At 51.5% G+C, this 24,810-nt stretch overlaps 1 protein-coding gene and 1 non-coding gene across 2 annotated transcripts in view; one reads left to right on the forward strand and one right to left on the reverse strand.

Moving 5' to 3' along the window:
- Positions 1-13,608, forward strand: part of ASS1 (argininosuccinate synthase 1) — a 51,391-nt gene extending 37,783 nt beyond the window's left edge. The window contains exons 12-15 of the mRNA XM_031450703.2: positions 2,047-2,178; positions 7,288-7,444; positions 11,342-11,407; positions 13,329-13,608. Of these exons, the coding sequence (XP_031306563.1) occupies positions 2,047-2,178; positions 7,288-7,444; positions 11,342-11,407; positions 13,329-13,374 (401 nt within the window). The 3' untranslated portion in view covers positions 13,375-13,608. The remainder of the gene's footprint in view (positions 1-2,046; positions 2,179-7,287; positions 7,445-11,341; positions 11,408-13,328) is intronic.
- A 6,016-nt stretch (positions 13,609-19,624) lies between these two features.
- Positions 19,625-19,697, reverse strand: TRNAD-GUC (transfer RNA aspartic acid (anticodon GUC)). The gene has a single exon. It is a non-coding gene; the product is annotated as a tRNA-Asp (tRNA).
- Between the last annotated feature and the right edge of the window lie 5,113 nt (positions 19,698-24,810).

A 24,810-nucleotide genomic window follows, 5' to 3' on the forward strand; every position in this document is an offset into this window, starting at 1 on the left:
GGCCCTGAGATGCAACCTGGAACAGAGATGGAAAGGCTGGATGCAGGTCCTGGTTTCCCTGGGCAAGTCATGTCCCTCCCCGGGGCTCAGTCTTCCCATCTGTGAAACTGGTATATTGGCCCAGCTCTACCTTTTAAATACTGTGTGGTGGAGCCCAGGGTTTGCGGGGGGGGGGGGGGGCTCCGCTCCACCCAGCAGGGTCTAGTTATCAATCGTACATGCTAAGCTTCTGCCTAAGACGGTTTGAATAACAAATCTGCAGCTAAGTTAGGCGAACACCACACTGGGGCTGTCCTCAAAGGCTTTTCTCTAGGGCCGTGACACTTCTGTGATTTCCGGACTTAAAGATGTCTCAGAAGAGGAAATTTCTGGCTACTCACATCAGACACAGCCTTGCCTGTGTCCCCTTTGGACTTTGAAGTTGAAACAATCTCCTTTCTGGTTTGGGTTTTTTCTTTTTTTTAAGCATTTTTTTTTAATTGTAGTGAAATAGAAAACAAAGCTTACCATTTTAACTGTTTGAAGTGTGCAGTTTAGTGGCACTAATTATAACATTCACGTTGCTGGACATCGACCACCACCACCACTACCACCGTCTCCAGAACTTTTTCATCTTCCCAAAGTGATTACACACTCACTCCCCGCTCCCCACCCCCACCCCCGCCCCGGCACCCAGCATTCTACTTTGTTTCTGTGAGTGGGACTCCTCTAGGGACCTCACGTAAGCAGGATCACACAGTGCTTGTCTCTTGGTGGCTGGTTTGCCTCCCTGTGCACCATGTCCTCGGGGTTCATCCGTGGTGCCACAGGACTTCCTTTTTAAGGCTGAATATTTAATTGTATGTAAACATCCCATTTTGTTTATCTGCTCATCTGTTGGTGGACATTCTGGTGGCTTCCACCTTTTGACTATGTGAACAGCGCTGCCGTACACAGGTGTGTACATCCTTTCTATGGAAAGATGATGGCGGTCAATTTTGAGAGTCACTGAAAACTTGCTCCTTTAAGGCTGTAAAGTTATGTGGTGGGAAGAAAGGGACCTTCTGGGGTGGCCTTTGTGGGGATAGGGCGGTCATTACCCCTCTATCAGCCCAGCAGACGCAGGGCGGGTTTGTCCAAGGTACTCACCCGATCTTCATTCACGGGGCCACGCTGCTGGGAAATGGGAGCCTGGCCTTGTGCGCATTGTGCGTAATCCTGCTCCTTGGGGACCCACTGCCCTCAAATCTAGGGTGGCGCTACTAATCAGACCTTCCTCCCGGGACCTTGCTCAGCTTAGGGCCAGGTGCCCCCTCATCACCTGGAGACCACCTGGTCCAAGCAGGTTGTCTGGCAAATGGAGGACCTGGACCTGAGGTGATGGGGAGAAGACTTAGCAGGACCGCCTTCCCACCACTGTCTGGGTTTGGCCGCATCACCAACCAGCCCAAAGTGCTGGTCAGGAACGCGGGGGCCTAGACTCAGTTCCCAGCTCCACCTCAGCCGCGTCCCTTCTCTGGGGCTCAGTTTCCCCATCTGTAGAGTGGGATCAGCACAGGTCAGGGTTACTCTGCAGAGACGTGGCTGCAGGGGAGCCGCCGGCTGAAGGCGGCATGTGTGCGCACATGTGGACACATGTGTGCTCATGTGTGCCCAGCCGTCCCCTCCCTGGGCTCCCTGGTGGAAGGTGGGAAGGGACACTTGGGGCCCTGGGCTCCACCATCGTCGGTTTAATTACAGGTTTTCAGCTGCAGGCCGGTGGGCACGAGTCGGGAAGGAGAGGGGAGCGGCTCTGAAACCCTGTCATTTTCCAGCGTCTGAGGGCCTCTTCAAAGGGGGGCATCTAGACATTTTCTCCGCAAGCCGCAGAGTGGACTGTCGTGGCCCCAGCGTGAACATAATGACAGACGCATTTTGCAGCAAGCTGGGCGTGAATGGGTCCGACCGGCTGTCTCCTGTCAGACGAGTCATTATTATTTTTTTTTTTTTTTGTCATTCGCTGACAGTTTGGGTTTCATGTGTTTCTCTCTTTTTTCTTCTTTTCCCCCTGCCTGGAAAAATGGCTAGGTATCTACGAGACCCCAGCGGGGACGATCCTTTACCACGCTCATTTAGACATCGAGGCCTTCACCATGGATCGGGAAGTACGCAAGATCAAACAAGGCCTGGGCTTGAAATTCGCCGAGCTGGTGTACACGGGTGCGTAGACCCTGCAGCCGCTCCCCTCCCCTCCCCAACCCAGGGGACCCCTCCTCCAGTCCCACCTTGCCCACTGCACCCTGCGCCCGGAAGATGCAGGTTGAAGGGGGTGGAGAAAGGGCAGGGGACAAGGGAGTGAGAGGGGATGCTGGGACCTGCCTTGTTCACAGGGTGTCGAGGGAAATGTGCCAGTCCCCTAGGATGTCTCGCTGCCTCTGCCACCTGCGAGCTGCATGACTCCAGCAGGCCAGGGAAGCAGCTCCTGTCATCCCTGAGGCTGCCAAGTCTTATCCAGCACATGCCAGGTGCCAGGCTGTTGTGGGGACACGAGCCATCCTAGGGGCCTCCCAGTGTTTGTAAGAGAGCTGCGGCCAGCCCCTTTTACAGATGAGGAAACTGAGGCTCAGTCTGAAAGGAGCTTATGTAAAGTGACGCAACCGGAAGTGGCCTGGCTGCACTTGACCCCAGGTCAGCCTGTCTCCAGGCAGAACCTGAAGCCACTACATGAACTGCCTCAAGCAAGGGAAAGCCCACCTTGACCGAGAACTGAGCCCCAGGCCTGGGCATTGCCTGGGCCGGAGCCCCGCTGGGAAACCACTGGGATGGCTGCGTGCCCAGCCCATGCACGCAGTGTGGGTCGGTCTCCACTCGCCAGATGGGGAGACTGAGTTTCCGTGCCCTACCTGTTGTCGCGGAGTTAAAATCCAGGCCTCCCGACTCCAAATCCAGCCCTCGCATTATAGTAGGGGTGACCAATCCCACCTGTCAACTATTTTTGTTCAACCCATGACTAGTTTGTTCAGTTAAGACTAGTTTTTACATTTTTAAATTACTGGAGAATTTTTAAAAAAAAACAATACTATCTCATGGCATATGGAAATTATAGGAAATTCAAATCTCAGTGTCCCTAAGTCGTTCTGGGGACCCAGCCTGGCTCACCCATGATACGTTGTCTGGCTACCTCGGCGCTACGGTGGCAGAGCGGAGTGGTTTGGTGAGAAGCCGCGTGGCCCTGCAGAGACCAAAATCGTCACTCTCTGGCCCTTTCCAGAAAGGGCTGACCCTGCTCTGTAACATTCAGGTTTCCTAATTTGAGAAATCACATCCCAGGGTCCCCTCTGAGCTGTTGTGGGGACAGGCTAGTCTTCCCACCCACAGGGGCCTGGATGTCAGGGGGGCCCCAGGAAAGTTAATAGTAATAGTAACGGCCTGGGACGAACCGCCACTGCCCTCGCCTCTTCCCCTCGCCACCCTCTCCGAGATGCTGTTTTCTCTGAAACCTCCTAATCGCTGTAACTCATCTTGGGATTTCAAGGGGACTTGGTGGTTATTGGTTGGCATTATTTTCTCCCTCCCATTGTTCCCAGCAGCTCTGAAGCCCAGTCCCCTCTCCCCAGGTACAGACAGGTGTTTAAATACCATTGTCTCCTGCGGGCTCCCTCGCTCAGCAGGGTGGCCACACTGAAAGGTGGATTTTGGTTACAAAGTGGCAGAGTCATTAAGACGTGGCAGGCTGCGATGAGGGGAAAGCACCTGGCCCGGGGCTACTCCTGCTCCGGGGGCCACCAGCCTCCCTCCCACACCAGGATGGCTGCCATGTCTCTCGCTGCCCAGCCTTGAGCTGGGCACTGACGAGTATTACCTGATCTTGGCTGCACAGAGGTGAGATAGAGACACTTGTCCAAGGTTTCACAGCTGCTGAGCGGAAGCTTTGAGTCCAGGATTCTGGCTTCAGAGGCCAAGTTCTTGGCCACTCCAGTAGATCCCAATGGGGCAGGAAGGTGATCGAGGGACACAGTGGCGTGTACAGGGGAGCCCAGGCGCCTGGGACACAGCTTGCTCCCTGGCTGCGGGGCTGGTACCTCTGCACCAGACTGTCTGGGTTGAGTCCTTGCTGTCACGCATCCAGCCCTCTGCATCCCCAAATGAGTTACAGTGATTAGGTCTAAAAGGAAATAAAATCTCGGAGTGGAGGCTCCTCCCAGGGACTTGTTATTAATATTAACTTCACCCAGATGCCTCTGACGTCCATAGATGCCCCCAGAGATGTCAGGGTGGGCCTCAGGCAGCAGCCTGAACCCCCAGCAGCTCACGAGGGCTGTTTGATGTGACTTCCCACATTTGGGGTGCATAGATGTTCTGGAGCAGCGTTAACCTGAGCAAGTTACTGAACCTCCCTGTCCCTCAGCTTCCTCAGCTGAGGAGTGGGGGTGATTCTGCCCATCTCATAGTGAGGACGAAATGCATGGATATTTGCAAAGCCTCTAGTGGCTGGCATGGTCTCCAAGTGTGGATGCAGGAAACTGGGGCCTTGCCTCTCTCTGGGTTTATGACCTTGAGTAGGTCTGTCTCCTCCCTGAGCCTCAGTTTCCCCTCCTGTGAAATAAAGGGCACCAGGCCAGGTCCCTTCTCCGTCCTTTCCAGCTTCCCAGCTACAGAGCCATGACTCTGCTGTGGTATTCAACTTCCTCGAAGTCTCAGGGCCTTGGAAGACTGAGGCCTGGGGAAGCCTTTCTGCCTCAGACCCACTCCTAGATGCCCTGGCTCCTGTGACCGCTGGCCACCTCCCCCTCCTCTCACCCCATCCCCAGATTTCCTGACCTGCCTGTACGGGGTTCATACAGGCCGCCTCCCTCCAGGAGCAGACACTGGCCCCTCCCAACAAGAGTCGTCCTGGCAGGACCCCAGCCTCAGGACTCATCTCATTTAAGGGTGTAGCCCACCTCTCCCCTCACCTCAGTTGCTTCAGCAGTAAAGTGGGTCTAAAGCACAAAGAGTTGTCGTCCCAATTGGTAGAGAGTCCGGCCCAGCCCCAGGCCCCACCCACAGGGCGTCCCCCAGCCTGGGACATACAGGGCCTCCCCAGTGCAGCACCCCAGGCTCAGCATCCCCTCCCCAGGCTGGGTCTGCTGGGAAGAGAAATCTGAGCACAAGGCCCCATGGGGAGGGGGGCAATAAAGCCCAGGCCAGGTGCTCCCACAGGGGTCTCTGCCCCCCTATCTCTGGCTCCATCTCCCGCCTGTCTCCCAGCCTGGATCCTAATGGTCTAATTATCCTAACTTAGAAAGATGGCTGAGCCACTGGGGCATGGCGGGGGGTGGCCATCCGTGTCCCCTCCCACCGGGGTCTGGGCTAGAGTCAGGAGCCCTCAGGGTCTCGCTGTGTGGCTTTGGAAAGGCTCTTTCCCTCTCTGGGTGTCTGTCTCCCTGTACACAGGGAGGGCTGGCAGAGGCCATGTTCAGATCTCAAATGCAAAATGCTCACTGAATCCTCACAACCCCCTGGAAGGTGGTTAGTGTCATCTCACTGAGCAAAGGACACTGAGGCACAGAGATTAGGTTGCTTGTGAAGGCGGAGCTGATGTGAACTCAAATAGCAGGGCCCCACAGACTGAGGACCTAGCTCATTCTCCCCCTGCCCCATCCTCCCCGACGTCTATGAGCCACCGGACCCCAGCGCCGAGAGGGCCTGCTCCCCTTTCCCACGGAGAGCCTCAGCAGGTGCCCCTGGAGGCCCGGGCCTCCAACAATAGCCGCAGACCCGCGGCTGACCCGGCCCTTTATCAGGGCAGGAGATCGCGCACCATCTGGCCCCACAGCTGCCCAGGTGGGCTCACCTTCCCAGCTCCGTTTCAGAGAAACCCTACCCCTCACGCTGTCCCTCCCCCAACCCTGGCCACAGCCGCCTGCCCTCAGCAGAGAATGAGAGGAGCCACTGTCCAGACCCCGAGCCGACCGGGGGACTGAGTGCATGGCCCTCCCCAACCCAAGGGATCTAGGGGACAGATGTGAGTGACAGGGGAGGTAGAACATTTCTCAGGCGCCTCGGGGATGGTGCAGATGCAGATGGGAGAGCGCCAAGATGATCATATGAAGCAGAGTTGTTATAACTTAGGCCAGCTGAGGTCAGGTCCCCCACTTCGGCCTGTGTGATCTTGGAGAAGTCTCTCAAATTCCCGGAGCCTCACTTCCTCATGCAGAAAAGAGAGAGGCTGGGGAATAGGGAACAGCTCAGTGGTAGAGCACATACTTAGCATGCATGAGGTCCTGGGTTCAATCCCCAGTACCTCCATTAAAAAATAAATTGAAAAATAAAATAAGAAAAAAATAAAAGAAGAGAAAGAGGCCAAGAGAGCTTTTTGTCCTGGGACTGTTTGTGAGGATTCAAAGAGTTAGTCCAGGTGAAGAGAACTTAGCCTGGTGCCTGTGCTTCACATGCAGAAATATCTGCATATGAAAATATTAGCATTATTTTAGGGGGGAGGGATTAGCTCAAGTGATAGAGCGCATGCTTAGCAAACAGAAGGTCCTGGGTTCAATCCCCAGTACCTCCTCCAAAAGTAAATAAACCTAATTACCTCCCCTCTCTGCCAAAATAAAATCATTAAACAATATAATAATAAATAAATAAAGTATTTTTTGAAAAAGAAAATATGAGCAGTATTTTAAAGGTGAGTCACTGATTTCCAAGGAGCCTGCCCATCTTGAGGTGTGGGGCTCTTCCCAGCTCTTGACCAGTGAGCCCAGGGCCCCCATGCACTGTAAGCCCGCTAGCCCTGGACTCAATAGATGGGGAAACAGAGGCACAGAGAAGTGAAGACCATACACATGGTCTTGCTGGGCACCCACATCTCAGCCCTGGTGACCTATGCCTGAGTCTTACTTGAGGTCTCCTGCCCAGCTGTCTGCTGCCCTGATAAGACTGAGCCCCATGGGGCCAAAGGATGGGGTCCCTCCACCACTGTGTCCCCAGCACCTTGCCCTTGGCACTCCCTGAATGTCTGTGGTATGAAGCAGTGGGTTAGACCCTCGTGACCTTTGGGGTTGACTGCATTGCAGTCTTGCGCAGGCACGTCTTCACCCACAGGAGTCCAGCAAGGTTACAGGACAGGAGCTGGCGGGACTGATCCTTAACACAGTCATTTACAAGAGCACATGGTGCCAGAACTTCACAGTGAATGAGGCAGATGTGGGACGGCCCTCCCAAGCTCACGTCTGCCATGATGGGGTGAGGTGCAATGTGTCCAAGTCCTCCCTGTGTCCTGGCCCAAGGCCGTCAGCACAGTGGGCACCCTGGCTCCCTAGCACCCTCTCTTTTTCCTCCCCGCAGGTTTCTGGCACAGCCCTGAGTGTGAGTTTGTCCGCCACTGCATCGCCAAGTCCCAGGAGCGTGTGGAAGGGAAAGTGCAGGTGTCTGTCTTCAAGGGCCAGGTGTACATCCTCGGCCGGGAGTCCCCACTGTCCCTCTACAATGAGGAGCTGGTGAGGTAGGCACCCCCACACCTGCCCCAGCTGGGCACAGACCCTCAGTCCAACATCTTCTCTGACTGGCTTTCTCAACAAAGATGTGCCTGAGGACATGCAGGGCGCAGGGAAGACAGTCCTGAAGAGTACCTGCCTCTGCCCTCGTGGAACTTACAGGCTGGATGGGAGCAAGGCCCCAGTCAAAGAGCCGAGCGTAGGGTGAGGAAAGGTGGTGTTGGGCCGTGTGGAGGTACTGGATACTCTGGCTGGGTATAATAACCGGCATGTGCAGAAGCTTCCCCTCGGAAGTCATCTTTGAGCTGATCTCCAAAAGAAAAAAGTGAGCCAGGTAGAGAGGGGACAGGAGAGTTTCCAGAGAGACTACGTGCTGTGTAGAGATTCTGAGCCTTGGAGGAACCCAGAGCACCACAGGCACTACAAGAACACTGGAGTGTGAGGGCTTTGGAGCCCGATCCTAAAGGGACCTGTGGTTTTTGAGGGGCCTTTCCTGCTGCTCTGGAGAACAGATTTGAGCGAGGTGGGAGCTGGCAGGGGTGGAAACCAGGGCTCCCGTGGGACGTGCTGGTGGCTTGGACCAGGTTGATGGTTCTGGGACTAGAGAGAAGCAGACGGATTTGACAGGTATTTAGGAGGTGGAATCGAATGAGCTTGGGTGTCGAGGGAGATGGAAGAGTGCAGAATCACCCTGGGTTTTGTGGCAAGAGATGCTAAGTACACTTTGGTGGCAATCACTAAGTTGAGGGAATGGGAGAAAAAATTGTGCATTTGGATTTGGACATCTTGAGGATGAGTTTTCTTTGAGATCAGCCAGGAGAACCATAGTCAGCTGCTGGACACACAGGCCTAGAGTGGAGGAGAAATGTGCGTTGAGGGCATTGGACAGTGAGTCCAAGAGGAGGCTGCCGAGGGGAGCATCAGAGTGGGACGGGACCAGCAGGCCAGGCCGAGGGTGCCGAGAAGGACGCGGGAGCGGTGGGGAGCTCTGGCAGGCTGGGTCAAGGGCAGCGGCGGCCTATTAGGTGCTCCTGTGTCTGCATCATGACCGAGAAAGTGGCCTTGACCGAGAAGCGAGGCATTCCCTTTGGAGGTCACCTGGCCAAACAAGAGGTGGGGACAGGTAGCCCTACCTGACTCAAGTCCCAGGCCCAGCCTAGCTCAGGCCGCGGCCAGCTCGCCCCTTCCGGAAGCCAGTCGGCGATTAAAGTACGAGTTTTGTTTGGCAGTCAATATTATTTTTTTTTCTCTCTCTTCTCTTTGCCGTGTTGCATTTCTCTCCCCCCTTCAATCTTTCTAAACACTTTATAAGCCATAAATATAACCGAATCAGTTTAGATCAGTCGGGGTAAATGTCAAATTATCTTCTCTCTTTCTCTCTCTGGCTCTTTCTTCCCTCCCCCTCCAAATCCACAGCCCCTAATAATCTGTCCAACCCTTCATTAAGCCTTACAGTCTCACTCGGGGAGATTAAATGAATAAAGTAAAAAGGGAAAGGGGAAAAAAAGAGAGAAAAGCAGGAGCATTTATTCTCACTGTGTCTCCGACCATTTCCCCTTTCTTTCTGATTTCTACATCGCTGACTTGAAAGCCCTTGAGTGACAGCGTCACAGGGACCAGCGAGGAAGCCGCGAGAGGTAGCAGGACTGGAAATGCCGCGGCACAGTAGGTAGAAAGTAACGTAATTATAGAGCAGGTCAGAGCCACTCGAATGAGCAAAAATAAAAGCACAGAGGTTTTCTGTAGACCGTCAGGGGAGGTTAAAAAAAAAAAATCATTGTAAACTCTTTTTTCCACCGGCACCCCCTCCACCCCACCCAAACCACAGTTTTTAAAAGAGGTCTTCAGTTTTTGAGAAACACCTCTGGGAACTCTTCACCCATCTCCTGGGACAAGTTTGCCTCTGGATGTGGGCCTCTCTCTGCAGGGGCTGCTGGGGGAGGGCGGGGGTTTGAAGGGCCTGCTTGGGGGAAGAGGGTGGGAGAGTTTGTTTTGACTCTTGGGAGATGGAGGTGAAAAGACAGATGCACATGGGGGAGCAGGAAGGCGGTCCAAGCCCTGCTTTCTCCCTGGGCTGAGCGCAGGGCTCCTTCCAAAGGGGACGAGGCGATTCCGACAGTGGGAGTGAGGCCAGGTGTCCGAAGCCAGCTGCGTGGTTTGCGTGTGTATGTGGAGGGAGGGCTCATGTTAAGCTTCGTTTATCACCCCCGGCAAGGTCTGCACAAGCCATTCGAGGAAGCTGATGCTTTAGTGTGGGCCAGTTTTTCCCCTGCCCAAGCGGCAGCCCCTCGGAAGTCTGACGTCTTCTCCCCTTACAGGGAGCTTGCTAGTCGGTTCTCGGTGGCTTCAGCCACCTGAGCCCTGGAGGGGCCAGTGGAGGTGAAAAGGAGGGAGGGCAGGGAGCGTGGGAGTGCCATGTGCCAGCATCAAGGTCCCATGAAGGTCAGGGCCAGGGCGTGGCGGGGGAGGCGCCGAGACCCCATTTGTTGTTGTACAGAGTCCACAGTCCACAAAGAGCCAGTCAGAGGCACAGCCTCAGGGCCTCAGAAAACGGCAGGTCTCCTCTGCCCTCCCTGCCCCACTCTCACCTCCCTGAGGAAGGCTCCTGAGGGGACAGGCCATCTCCTTGTCATCGAGAACCCCAAGGCTGCTTTATCCTGAGGCTGGAGTTCTGCTGCTGCGAAGACAAGGGGCTGATTCAAGGCAGGACACAACAGTAGGTCCATGAGAAATGGGAGGGACCCCCTTCCCCAAGGGGCTCAGAGAGTGGCCTTGTGGAGTCAGATCTGAGACCACAGCACCCTGAACTTATCCTCAAAGAGCATATCACAGTCGTAATTATCAAAGGCAGATGGATGATTGATTGCTTCTGTCTGCACTGGTCACACCCCTCCCCACCCCCATGCGGGTGCCACTCTGGTCTTGTTCTTACTTCCTCAGCACCTGGCACAGCGCCTGGCAGATAGGAGGTGCTTAATAAATGCCTGGTATATGAGTGAGTGAATGAATGAGGTTGGTAATCGTGATGCTTACCGTGTGCCGGGTGCCAGCTACATCGCTGCACGTGGAGCCAGTGGTAATGCTGAGAGCCCCCGTTCACAAGTGAGAGACTACGGCTCAAAGAGCAGGGGCATTTGCCCTGAGCTCTGTGGTTGGGGGTGGAGCCAGGATGCTCACCCAGGTGGCTGGACCATGGTTGGAAAGGGTTCTGAAGGGCAGAGAAATGAGAACACCCAAGAGAGGGAGGCTGTCGAATCTAGTAATGGAAACTGTAGATTGGGAAAAAAATCTGTTTCATTGAGTATGGCAGGAGTTGACTGGGCACTTTTCGTGACCAGCTGGCATGGGGTGGGTGCCCAGGTTTGAGGAGGGATTGGACGAGGACGCACTCTGGGCAAACAAGGTAAAAGGCGACTTAGTGGGCAGATCTTGAATGCTGGGTCCTCCCTGCAGCTTGAGGAATGCTTTCATGCATATCGGAGGCTGTTTGGTGTGTAACCTCTGGCCTCCTAGGCCTTCAGGCCACTGGCCACATCAGCTGTCCCTGGGCACTCCTCGAGGACCCCCCAGAGCCTGAAGGCAGCGCTGGCTCCAACATGGGTCCTCGGGTCACAGACGCAGTGCTCTGGTTCGTAGGAGGATTTCACCAGGCTGGTACTGGCTGGGCCAGGACCCAACCCACCCATTTGCATAGCAGGGGTGCGGCTCCCTGCTCTCCAGCCCTGGCATGATGCCTGGCCCAGGGTAGGGCTCCCTGAATTGGAAGGAATGGAATGAAAAGCCAAAGAGCAGGGCGGGTTGGATCAACAGAGGGGAAACGCCTGGGTGTCTGAGAGGCTGAGGTCCCTCCAGTGCCAGGGCCAAGACCCGGGGGATGCTAACAAGCCTCTGCTCCCTCCTTGCAGCATGAACGTGCAGGGCGATTACGAGCCGATCGATGCCACTGGTTTCATCAACATCAACTCCCTCAGGTGAGCAGCTTTGGGCCCTGATGGGTCCTCGGACCCTCCAGGTGTGGGAAGCAGGCTCTGATGGGACCTCAGTGCTCTGACTACTAGCCTGCCCTAGAAAAGCCCCGCCTTCCTGTCCCTCCACCCGCAGACCCTCAGTGCCTGCTTTGGACCCAGCCTGCTCCCATCCTCTGGTCATAAACCCAGAGAGAGGCAAGGCCCTAGTTTCCTGCACCCACACTTGGAGACCATGCCAGCCACTATAGGCTTTGCAAATAACCATGCATTTCGTCATCACTATAAGACGGGCAGAATCACCCCCACTCCTCAGCTGAGGAAGCTGAGGCACGGGGAGGTTAAGTAACTTGCTCAGGTTAACACTGCTCCAGGACATCTATGCACCCCGAATGTGGGAGGTCACATCAAACAGCCCCCCTGAGCTGTTGGAGCGACAGGCTGCTGCCTGAAGCACAGCCTTCTGACAGCCAAGAGCAACAGAAGGTCCTGGGCACTCGGGTTCCAGGTCTCTATATTCTGCTGTTTGCCTCTGACATGCACTCCCACCTTCTCCAGCCACAGGGACTCCAGTAGGAGCCCCTTTCCTGGGCAGGTTAGCAAGGGAAATGGCTGAGACGTAGAAAGGAGCCTCAGATGGTCACCCAGCCAGCGCCTGCCTTCATGTCGCCATACATGAGCTGCAGGTCTGCAGGTCTAACTGGAAACGTGGGTCTCCATGGCCCAGTGGGGTGACACACTTCTGAAGCCACTCAGACCTGGGTTCAAATCCTGGCTCTGCAGTTTGGTCTCAGGCCCCTTCCGAACCTCTGGAAATCACAGTGGGGATGTCAACCATACCTGCGTCACAGGTGCGGTGAAAGCTCGGTTATCAGTCCGCGGACATGAAGCACTCTGCCCGGACCCTGGCACACAGGATGGGTGCAGGGCCCAGCAGCAAGGGCTCCGTGGGGCCGAGTCCAGAAGGCCTGTCTGTCCAGCTCTGAGGGTTTCTTTTTTTAATTGAAGTATAGTCTATTTACAATGTTGCGTTAGTCTCTAGTGTACAGCATAGCGACTCATACACACACACACACACACACACATTCTTTTTCATTATAGGTTATTACAAGATATTGTACATAGTTCCCTGTGCTATACAGTGGGGCCTTGTTTATCCATTTCATATACAGTAATAGTATCTGCAAATTCCAAACTCCCAATTTATCCCTCTCCCCCTTCCCCCCATAACCAAAAGTTCATTTTCTTTGTCTATGAATCTGTTTCTGATAAAATAAGTTTCTTAAGATTCCACATGTAAGTGATATCGTATAGTTTTTGTCTTTGTCTGGCTTACTTCACTTAGTTTGATAATGTCTAGGTCAGCTCTGGGTTCTTAATCACCAACTTCCTTCTCATGGGGCTTGGGGTCAAGAAGAAAGCATGACTCTCCTATCTCTGATAACAGACCCATTTTCTCCCCGAGCCTGCCTCTTGTCCGGGGAGCCAAGACCAGGAAAGACATCGAATCCAGCCCAGCCGTCCTGGGCACTCTCCCCTCCTGACAGTCACCTCCACCTCCCCGCTTCTTCACCCTGTCTTGTATTTTATGACTCCATAAACCCTTTTAAATGGCTCCGAACACACCGGGTTTTCATAATGGCCTCTTCATTTCTCCCACTGCCAGTTAAACGCTTTGTCTTCAACAATGGCAAGCAATGTTTTCCCCCTAAGATAAATTAATAACATTATCCTGATTGGGAGGCAGGAGGGGCCAGGTCAGGAGAGGGAAGGGAGGGAGGGAAAAAAAGGCAACTTCACACACATCTCAACAAACAGCTGCCCCCTGCACACACCCCCCCCCCCAAGCCCTCCCTGAATTAATTGAACTAAGTGCATGTTGTTATTGTTAATTTACATTTTTCTTTGTTTTGAATCTGGTTTACAGGCTGAAGGAATATCATCGCCTTCAGAGCAAGGTCACCGCCAAATAGACCCGCTGACAATGAGGAGCTGGGCCCCCTCCCTTTGCCTGTCTCCCAAGTACAGCTGCTAATTGTTGTGAAAATTTGTAATTGTGACTTGTTCTCCAGGGCTGGCAGTGTAGTGGGGGTGCCAGGCCCTAGCTTTGTTCCCTGGTCCCCTGTAGCCTGCAGAAGTGGTCAGCAAACTGAAGGAGAGGGTGCGGCTACAGTGAGGAGCTATAAAATGACGATTTAAAAAAATGATACATTAAGTCTTGTTTCTTTATTTCTACACAGAGAGGGTGTGTGTGTGTAGTCAATCATGCTTTTCTTAGACCAACCTTTGTGTTTTCTGACTTAAGTGCTGCCGAAGGCCACCTTCCGCCATCCGCCAGAGAGCCTGTTTATCTGTAAGAATAGACCCCTCTCGCCAGCAAAAACCATGGAATCCAGAAGTGCCCATCTGCGTCAGACCCTACACCAGCAGCCTGACATTTTGTTACCGACTGTGGCCCTGTGGCACGTGCCAGGGGAACCGAGGAGAGTTTCGGTGACATCCTTGGGGTCCCGCCCACAGCCCACAGTGAACTCCCGGGAATGGTGGCCACGGCTGACCACACGAGGCTTCCCCACCATGGCTGCGCGGCCCTAAGTAGCCTACATTAGGGAGGAGGAAGAACCCGAGCAAGAAGAGAAGCCTGAGCAGAGAGGAGAAAAAGAGCGGACAGAATCTGGTGAGGACTTTTGGGGAGGGAAGGGGGCTACTCCTGTCCTACAAGGCTCTCTATCCTTCCTCCACAAACTGCAGCCTAAAGCAGCCATGTTTGTACTTGACTCCACCCCTTTGGTCAGATCTGATTGGACCTTGGGTGGTCACCTGACTAGATCTGGGCCAATCAGAATCTCAGTCCCAGGGATTGGGCCCGGGGAAATGGCCAGAAGTGAGGACCTGGGAATTTAGGCCTGAGGGTGATGCCCAGTGCCGGGACAAGCAGAAAGGAAAAAGGAAGCAAGCAGGAAGTGATGGGAAGAGTGTCTCCGGTTTAGAATCCCAGTTCCCGTAACGTGTCATGGAAGCTGGTGGCATTTCTTAACCTGGATTCTCTAAGACGCTGTGGTGTTCTCGTAACCAGTTACCATTTAGAGTAATTAACCTGGTGAGAGATTTTCTGGTACTTGCAGCCAGAAGCACTGTTCATGGGAAGACTTGGTTGCTGGTCGCTGTGGGTTCTGCCCTGGTTCTGATCTCCACTCCACTGCCCTTGTGAATGAGGGTTTCTTTTAAAAGTTTTGTCTTTTAAAACTTGTCTTCATCTTATTATAAAAGCTATCAGTGAATTACTCAATGAATATTAACTTTGTGCCAGACACTTTGCTATGCATTTTATTTACATTATCTCATTAAAATCTCCAAAACGACATGCTTTTATCTGCACTTGGCAGAGGAGGCAACTTACATATGGAGAAGTGGATTTGCCAATGTTCAGTCAGTTAGCAAGTGACAGAGCCAAGAACCAAACCCTGGCTTGGTTGACCCCCAGATCTTGTGTGTTTACGTCCTTAACCATCATCAGGCTGCATCTGAGTTTAAAAACAAAATCTTTGAGAAATAACCATCACCCATCGTATCACCACCTGATTATACATGCTGCTTATACTTAATATATTTCTTCTCAGTCATATTTTTCTATGCTTGTAAACATTTTTGCAGAGGTATTTAGGTTAAAGGATTTTAAAAGCAAGTGTTTTACTCTGCTTTTAAATTAACATTCTATCATAAAAGTCATTTTCTACATCAAAAAACTCAAACATTTTCAACAACTACATTAATATTCCATTATATTGATACCCCCAACTTACTTAAACTTTCCTCATTTATAGATTTTGTTCTTTCCATTCTAAATTATTTTCCTCACTTTTGTTGGATTGAGTATTTTTAGTAGTCAGTTTATTAGCTATACTTTTTGCCTTTTCAGTGGTTTCTCTAGAGTTTGCAGTATTGTATAGCTTTAGCTTACCACAGTCTACTTTCATTAATGTTATACCATCTCGTGACATAAGAATCTTACAACGGTATAATCTTAGAACATTTCACTCTGTGCTTTTGTTGTCATATATACTGCTTCTATAAAACCTCACAATATGTTGCTATTTTTTTCTTTAGGTAGTCAAATATCATTTTTAAAAATTAAAAATAAGGAAGGTATGTATTTTATACTTATCCTTGTGTAGGATTGATAATCTTTCTTTCACAAATATTTGAGAGAGTTCACCAGTGAAGCCACCTGGGCCTGGAATTTTCTTGGTGGGATGCTTTTAAAGTATGAGTTCAGTTTCTTTGATTTATATTGGGTTATTCATGTTGTCCATTTCCTCTTGGGCACTTCATGTCTTTTGAGGAATTTGCCCATTCCATTTTAAGTTGTTGATTTTATTGGCTTATAATTTTTTTTATTATCCTTAATTGTATGTTACGATTGAGAGTAACATCCCTCTTTAACTACTCACCTTGGTAATTTGTGTCCTCCCTTATTCTTGATCAAAGTAGCTAAAAACTTTTATCATTGTAAAAGTTATCTCTTTTTTCCTGCCTGCTTTTAAGACTTCCTCTTGGTCGCTGATTTCATCAACCTGATCGTGAGGTGCCATGTTACTGTTTTCTTATGTTTATTCCACTTGGAGTTCATTGAGCTTTAGAGTGTGGATTTTTTAAATCAAATTTGGAACATTTCCAGGAATTTTTCCCTAAAATTTGTTTGTCTACCCACCTCTCCTTTCTGGCACTCTAATTATACATATCATAGACCATTCAAATTGTTCCATAAATCACAGAGACTCAGTTAATTCTTCTCTGTTAAGTCTGTTTTTCCTCTGAGCTTCATTTTGTACAGTGTTTGTTACTATGTCTTCAAATTCATTGTTCTTTTCTTCTGTGCTAATCTGCTATTAATCTCACCAAGTGTATGTTTTATTTCAGATATTTTTCATCACTGAGTCATTTTTATATATGCAGTTTCTCTCATCACCATGCTTATATTTTCCTTTACATCCTTGAGTGTATGGAACATATTCATAATGGCTACTTTAATGTCCATTTCTGTTCATTCTATCATCCCTGTCGCTGCGTGGTCTGCTCCTATTGACTGATTTTTCTCCTAACTTTGGGTCACATTTTCTACTTTTTTGTACAGCTCATGATTTAAAATCTTTAACACTGGGCATTGTAACCTCCTTGCATCATTGGATTTCCTTGTATTCCCTTGAACAGTATTGGACTTCTTCAGAGAAGGCAGTTTAGTTACTTGTAGATTAGTTTAATTCTTTAAAGATTTGTTTTTAAGCTCTTTGAGGGCAGCTTTAGTTCTTACTCTAGGGATAATTTCACTCTACTTCTTAAGGTGTGGCCTTTCTAGGAGTCTTACTTGATGGCTTGTGTTCAGTGCGGTCTCTCCACTCATGCTGGAGGATACTTGAACAATTCCCAGTCCTGTATGAGATTCCCAGTCATTTTTCTTTCCTTGAAAATTGTTCTTATGCAGCTTCATGGGATTTCACTCTAGGACGACACTGGCATTTACCAAAGACTCCACTGGCCGCTATGCAGATGGCTGGAGTTCTTTCTGTTAGTAGCTCCCTCCTCTCTGGTCATCGGCCCCGTGAATCCCAGCTGCCTTGGCCTCCACAAGGGCCATCTGCCTTCTTAGCTCAGTAAGATCACTGGACTCTTTATCTCCCCTCTCCATTCTGCAGTTTGGGAATTATCTCCAGGCAGAAAGCTAGGCAGCAGCAGGGCTCCCCTTGTCTGTCTCTCTCTTTTCACAGTTCTGTGCTGCCTGCTGCTGAATGTCTAAAAATGTGCCTGTGTTTTGTCCATTGTTTACAGTGGGAGTATAATTCCAGGGCATCTTACTCCTTCATAGACAGAAGTGGAAGTTGATTTTTTTTTTCAATGTAACAATAATATCATCCAAATACCCCTAGGCCACCCGGGCCTGGGGTCACACTTAGTATCTCATTATCCTAAGTCACTCAGTTTCTCATTCTTGTTGAACCAACACCCACCCACAATGGCTCCTATTTCACTCAGCATAAAATCCAGAGTCCCTACTATACCTGGCACCAACTACCAGACATGGAAGTGAGGCCACGTGGGAACCTCCAGACCAGGCAAGCCATAAGATGACAGCAGCGACCTAAATGATCCCACACAAGGCCAGCAGAAGAACCACCCAGACGGACAACCTATAGACTCATGAGAATGAATCAGTAAGGTTTCGCTTTATTACACTAAGTCTGCATTAGTTATTATGCTGCAAAAGATAGTTGGTACACTGACTATTCCTTCTTGATCTGGCTCCCTCTCACCTCCCTTCACTCTCCCTCTCCCTCTGCTTCAGCCCCAGGAGCAGAGCTCTGCCTGGAACTTCCTCCCACAGGTAGCCACAAGGCTCAATCTAGAGCCCCCACCTGGCCCTTACTACACACTTCGCCCTGCTTCTCTTTGTCACATATCACCAGCTGTCATTCTATGCCTTGCTTTGCTTTGTGTGTCTAACAGTTTTTATTGGGCTCTGGGCATTGTTAAATGTCTCTTCCGCTAGACAGGAAGCTCCACGTGGGCAGACACTAGGTCTATTTTGTTCACAGCTGTGTCCCAGGTGCCAAAACCATGCCTGGTCTATAACAGGTGCTCACGATGTATTGGTTGAGTGAATGAATACCTACCCAGTCTTTACTAGCTCAGAAGCCACATCCAAGGAACTACAGGAACATGTACTCCCCTTTCCCCTCCCCCTCACTTCAGGGTTTTCCTTGATCTAGAAGCCCAAGGAGCAGTGCCTAAGTGCTCAGGAGCCATTCCACCCCAGCCCTCCTGCCACAGCCCAGGACCTGCCTTCATTCACCTTCTTGTCCCTTGTGTCACTGCCTATGCCATTGACATGATGCTGCCCCAGCTCTCAAGACCACTGACCCCAGCTCCACTGAGTAGTAGGGAGGAAACCACCCCTTTAGGGGATCTGTACTAGGGTTGTTGAACACCGACATGTTAGAGCTCTTACTTTTTCATATACACAGCCCCCTTCCACCTGAGCATGCAGGTGTGGCCAAACGGTCTGAGCTGGCAATAGTTTCAGTCAACAACCCCCAGCTGCCACTAGACTCACCTCATACTCCATCAGATCCTATTGCAGGGGTTAGCTCATCCAGACTAACTGCTGCCTCTCAGAGTAGAGTCTGTCCTTGGGAGACCCTAGATCTCCCCACTCCTGGCTATAAGGCTTTTGTGGAGTTGCTCCCAGACCATTACAGAAGGCTGCATATGTCTGGATCAGGTCACTCCCAACATTGGAGATCTTTATCTGGGCATGTTCCTAGCTCAACTCAATCAGGAAAGGCAAATAGATACTGGGGGATAGATGGGACTGTCAGTGTCACACAACGTTGTTTACCTGGGCTCAGCCAGAGTGTCCTCGTAGAGTAATATTGAAAATTATAGAAACTTTGGGGAACAGAAAAAAATCATTTCTGAATCCAACATGTTAACCAAAACGTTTTGGTTAATATTTTTATGTTTTTCCAGCTAGTCATTTTTGCAAATGCACATTTGTTTTCATGCATATAACGTAGTTTATGTTGCATTCCTGCACATTTATTTCATTTTTTTCCATTTAACATAATAGCATAATTAACTTTCCATGTTGTTATAGGCTTCATAACAAATAAATCGTATACTTAAAATGGATGACTCTTGCGTGAGATATAAATTGCATCTCAATAAAGCGGTTAAAAATAAATTTAAAAAAAATTTTATTGAAGTGTAGTCAGTTTACAATGTTAGTTTCAGGTGTACAGAAAAACAATTCAGTCATACATATATATTTTTTTCAGATTCTTTTCCATTAAAACTCAAAAACACATTTTTTTAATTAAATTCTTTTGGGGTGAGTAATTAGGTTTATTTATTTATTTAGTGGAGGTACGAGGGATTGAACCCAGGACCTCGTGCATGCTAAACACACACTCAACCACTGAGTTATACCCTCCCCCACAAAAATACATTTTTTAAGAGAAGGGGCTGGGGGAAGATGGGCAATGTAAAGGAAAGGAATTGGGAAGAGCACAGGCTAGGAATGCACGGGGCTGGAGTAAGTCTATGGGGAGGACAGAGAAGGCACTTGGCCAGAGTAGAACATCGGATCCTCACAAGACAGCTGTGTGCAAGCTGGTGGGATGGTGGGGCAGTGTGGGTAATTAGGTTTATTTATTTATTTTTTAAAAATGGAGGTTCTGGGGCTTGAACCCAGGACCTCGTGCTTGACAAGCACGCACTCTACCACTGAGCTACACCCTCCCTCCCATTCCCTGCAGGATGGGATCTTAATGGGCCCTTCTTCCCGGAATATTGGAGGCCCCCCTGTGGCACACAGCGGGCCTGGAGCCTGGTCTCAGTCACTGCTCCGCATAGAGAGAACATCACAGAATCTGGTCAAGGGAAATAAAACTTGCCCTTAGTGTGTGCCCTGGGTGGACAGTTCAGAAGACCCTTTCTTCTCCTTTATGCTGTGGGCGCCTCACAACCATCATAGTGAAGGAAGCAAGGGGGAGGCGAGCCCCCATCTTATAGGGCAGGCTGCGCGGACCTGCGTTCCAATCTTGCCTCTGCCCCTTCCTAACTGGTGGCCTAGGGTGACTTCAGAATTTCTAACTGGCCTCAGCGTCCTCAGCTATAAAACCAGGCTGTCAATAGTGCCCACCCTGCAGGGGCACATTTTTATGCAGCAACTGCGGGTGTCAGGGCTCCTGGCTCCCACCGGCAGTGTCTCAGCCTGTGCAGCATGCTTGCAGGGAGCAGGTGCTTCCGTGGTGTGAGTTTGGCCCGTGTGACAATTCGATTTTTTGTTATAAAGTCACAGCTTGGCAACTGGGTGTATTTTGTTTATCGGTAGCTGCTGCCTCTGACCTGATGCACCTGGCCGTTTGCAGGGCCACTTTCTCGGCCTTTGAGGTGGAGGACCACATCCTCCAGCCTTCCCTAAATGCCCAGCCCGGGATGTTCCTGAGATGGCTTCCATTTACTTGCATGCGGCAGGCCCCCTGGGAGCAGCGACCAGTGACCATGTCCCCTGTGCCCACTACTGTATCCCCTGGCACCCAGCACAGGGCTCAGCAGATAAGAGGCTCTCAAGGAAACTGTAATAAATGAATGGTGGGATTCTCTTAACCCATCTTGGTTATCATTTTATTATTTTATTACTGTTTCTAAATCCCCCCCACACACACTCCTTTCTCCAGTTGGCTGGGCGATGGGAGGTTTCTCACGTCTGGGGGAATTTTAAGAAATCAGGAGCTAGGAGGCTGGGCTCAGCAGACTATACCGAGCAAGGACCCCAGGCCCTCTCACCTTCTGGGTCTGGGGAGCTGAGGAGGGATCCAAGCCACCAGCCAGACAGGCCCACCTTCCAGGCCCCTCCTGCCTCCCTGGAAGATGCAAAACATTCCTGTCCAAAGGCAGAAGATGGAGTTGGTTTTTGTTGAAGTAAAATCTACACACACAAACACACACACACACACACGCATACACACATGTGTACACACACACAGAGTAAAGTGTATAAATCTTAGGTGGACAGCTTGATAAATTTTCCCTTGCATATCCACCTGCGTGGCCACCACCCAGATGAAGATGTGGGACATTTCCAGTGCACCAGAAGGCTCCCTGGTGCCACGGTGACTCTGGTGGAAATTATAGGGTTAAAAAAAGAAAAAGTGAGTGCTTTCCTTCTTTGAAAAAATGTATGGGGGCATGTTGGGCAAATAAAGCTTCAAGCCACCTGGGCTGCCCCCATCACGGTGCTGATGGCAGGGGCCAGAGAGGGCATCTTGCTTGTCTGATAAGAGCTCTGTGCTGTGACTGGTTCCTACCCTGCGGGATTCCACCAATGAGTGAACGGATGAAGGAGGCTGCACCTGCCGCTGACTCTCGCTCCCAGCTGATTTCTGCTAAGACATTCAGTCTCACGTGGGCGATGCGCCCAGCCCCGAGCTGGGGTCGGGGCAGGCAGGGCGGGGGCAGGCACAGCCTCCTCGCTCAAGAGGCTGCCTCCAGGGCCCAGGTCTAAGAGCACCCTCTTTCCATTTCCAGCACTCCAGTGCCCGAACAGAGGGAGAAGGGGCAGCCCTTAGGAGCTGCCAGCAGGCCAGGCTACCTGGAGAGGAGGCTGGAGTCTTAAAGGGCAACGGTGGAGTTGAAGTCGTGTCACCTCCTGACCCAAAACTTGCACTGCCCACCCAAAAGCTGGCATCAGGCCCCCTTCCCCAGCCAGCAGCCTGGCCTCCTGTTTCTCCCATTCCCCATGGCCTGGCCAGACCCCACCTCTCAAAGCCCTTTGCAGGCCGTCCTTTCCCACTTCCACGCCTTTGCTCGCTTGAACTGCCCCCACCCCAACTCCCTTCTTGAAAGCGAAGAGCACACAGAATCCGGCCTTTGCTGGCCCAAACAGCCCACCCAGTGGGGCCGCTGTCTGCTTCACCTGGATGCAGAGCGCTGGGGGGCTGCAGGGAGGAGGCAGCAGGGCCCTGGCAGCGGCCAGCCAGGCGCAGGGCTGATCTGCACGCCTCTCAGGCTGGGGAAAGGGCTTGCCTGGGGTCAGTACAATCGATATCTCATCTGCAGCTCTCCTAGCGGAAGTGATGGCTATTGGAACATGGTAATGGGTGTTGTCTAGTGGAAGAGACTAATCTTCCCAGCTGTGGCGGGCTCCGCAGGTGGCCCGCGCGGCTTGCTGCTGCCGCTGGGGCTGCCCAGGCACTTTTAAAGCCACAGCAGCCTCACTGCATGCTGGTGTCTGTCCTGGTTTCCCAGCAGCTTCCCGGCACACAGCCTCGGAGGTGACCCTGACCCCTTTCTGAGCACAGATGGGGACACTGAAGCCAGTGATTCACCCAAGATCACTCACTCACCTGAGGCCCAGAAATAAATTCTGGTCTCCAGATTCCTCAGCCAGTACTACATAGCATGCTGGCCATGGCCAACCATGGCCATGGCCATGGTCATACGTGGCTTGGCCCTTATGTATATCAGGGTTTTCCAGTGTCTGACTCAATGCATCTTGAAAAAATAAAAACCTAGAATTCAAACGCTATCCATGTAGGCTGGAGTCCCTACCACACCCTAATGTCTCACACTCCATCGGCTTCACTCATTTCGTCCCGCCTGACATTGGATCAGCAAAAGTGAGGTCTCGGCCAAGTCGGGGTAAGGAGGAAGAGGATCAGCCTCCTCCCCGGAGGAGAGAAGCCACTGCCGGAGCTTCCTTATCTGGCTCCCAGGCCTTGGAGGCTTGACAGACTGAGCCCCTGGTGGCAAAGTCTGCGTCTGTTTTGCCCACTGCTGTGGGCGATGTTCAGTGCATATGCTCTGAAAGTATTAACCGACCAGCTGCTCTCTGCCAGGCCCTGGACCACATCAGCCCAGCTAACACAAAGCGCTTTATCTTGATGGCTTCGGGTGCACCTCCGGGAACTTGGCAGCAAGTACTGACTCTCCAGTGATGGAATCCCAGACACCTGTTGCCCCAAGCAGCTTGACGTCATGGGAAGTTGTTGAACTGACTCTGCCACTAACTTGCTATGTGACCTCAGGCAGGTCCCTTAACCGGTTGGAGCCTTTGTTCCCCCAAGTCTGAAACAAAGAGCTTGGATTTCATGACCTCTAGGTTCCCTTCCTTTTCGCATGTCCTTCCGGGAGCTTGTGAGGCTGTGACAGCCTGTCCAGCGGTCTCCTTGCGAAGCGCCAGGGCCCCAGCTGGCAACATCCAGGGGAGCGCAGTGAGGACAGGTCAGGGTTTAGACACGTTCCCCCCACTTGTCTGCGTCCTGGACGAGCTCAGGCAGGCCAGTGAGAAAGGACTCTGGGCTGATTTCCTTTGTGACTTTTGAAATGCTGGAGCTGTGTTTGCCACTGGGGGTGAGATGATTCTTTTTTCTTTTCTTCTTTTCTTTTAATCTTTTTTTAAACGGAAGTACTAGGCATTGAACCCAGCTCCTCGTGCACTAAGCATGCGCTCTACCACTGAGCTATTACCCTTGCCCTGGGATGTTTCTTGATAAACAGGCAGATTCCTGACTTGGGCCCTTCCGAGTCTGGAGCCCGGAGAGCCACCTGTTTAACAAGCTACCTGGGTGATTCTGATGCTTGCTGAAATTTGAAAACTGTAGGCCTGGAGAGATGGAGACCGATTGCATCCACCAAAGGGGAGGCCTGATAAATGGGCTCTGTGATGGTTCTTCATTACCTGTCTCACCTCCATAGGCTCTGGGAGGGGCTGAGTACCTGCGTGTTCAACCAAGGCTGTGCAGATGCAGTCACACGGGCCGTGTTCCCCAGCCTCCCTGAGGGAGATGGTCAGAGCTGCCAGGGCCGCAGAGGGCTCCCTGCTGAGCCACAGTAAGAACCGGGAGCACAGTGGTTGCAAATTCCAGTTCCAACTCAGGCCAACCTGGATTTGGAGCTGATCACCTCATCTCTCTGAGTCTCAGTTTCCTCATCTATAAAATGGGCCCAATGATAGTACTTACCTTATGAGGCTGGCCTGAGGCATAAATCATTCACATAAAGAGCTCACAACAGGGCAGGCCCCTGGTAACCGTTCAACAAATGAGAGCTGTTGTTCTGTTACTATTAATTATCACAACTCCGCTGGCACCCCACACGCTACTGCCTCCCCTGACCCCTCCCCCGCACCCTGACCCTGGGGTGGGTGCAGGCACCAATTGTGACTAATTGTGACATTAGCCACCCCCACTGGGGCTCCCAGGGACCCAGCCGGCCACTCAGTTAAGATGGTAATGAAGCGACTGTAAAACAGGAGGCCTTCCCATCTGGGACCCCAGCTGACCTGACTCCTGCCCGAGGTTTGAGAAATCACCGTGTAGACTCCAAACCCCCCAACCCGGCTGTTTACGCCTGGGGTGATCATTTATTTATGTCCATGTTACACAGGCCGGGGTCGGCTCCCACCTCCCATCCGTCTTCACTGGTCTCCCCTGGGCCTCACCCGGCCCCTTGTTCATGAAGACAGATGCTCTGCCGTGGCTCTGTCCGAGGCAGCCCCCAGTGGTTCGGCACCACTCAGAGGATGGTGTAGGAGGGTGATGAGACAGAGGGAGGGTTACAGGGACCTCTCCCCTTTCTCAGGGTGGGAGTGGCCTAAGAGCGACCCTCTACAGATGTGGAGGAGATTGTGAAGCCCTAGAAAAACTTTGAAATAAAACACCAACAGGCGCCAGGCCCGGCTGCTGTTTCCCCTCTCTGGGTGACACCCCCTTGGGGAACAGGGCCATTTATTTCATTAGACAATTATTTACTGCACATGTCCCAGGTGCTCGGCACTGCCTAGTTGCTGACAACACAGGTGAAGAAGACAAGCTCCCCGGTGTACTAGAGGGACATTGCAAGGAGTAAAC

This window comes from Camelus dromedarius, chromosome 10 (genome assembly GCF_036321535.1).
Source record: "Camelus dromedarius isolate mCamDro1 chromosome 10, mCamDro1.pat, whole genome shotgun sequence".
In the NCBI taxonomy this organism is placed as follows: Eukaryota; Metazoa; Chordata; class Mammalia; order Artiodactyla; family Camelidae; genus Camelus; species Camelus dromedarius.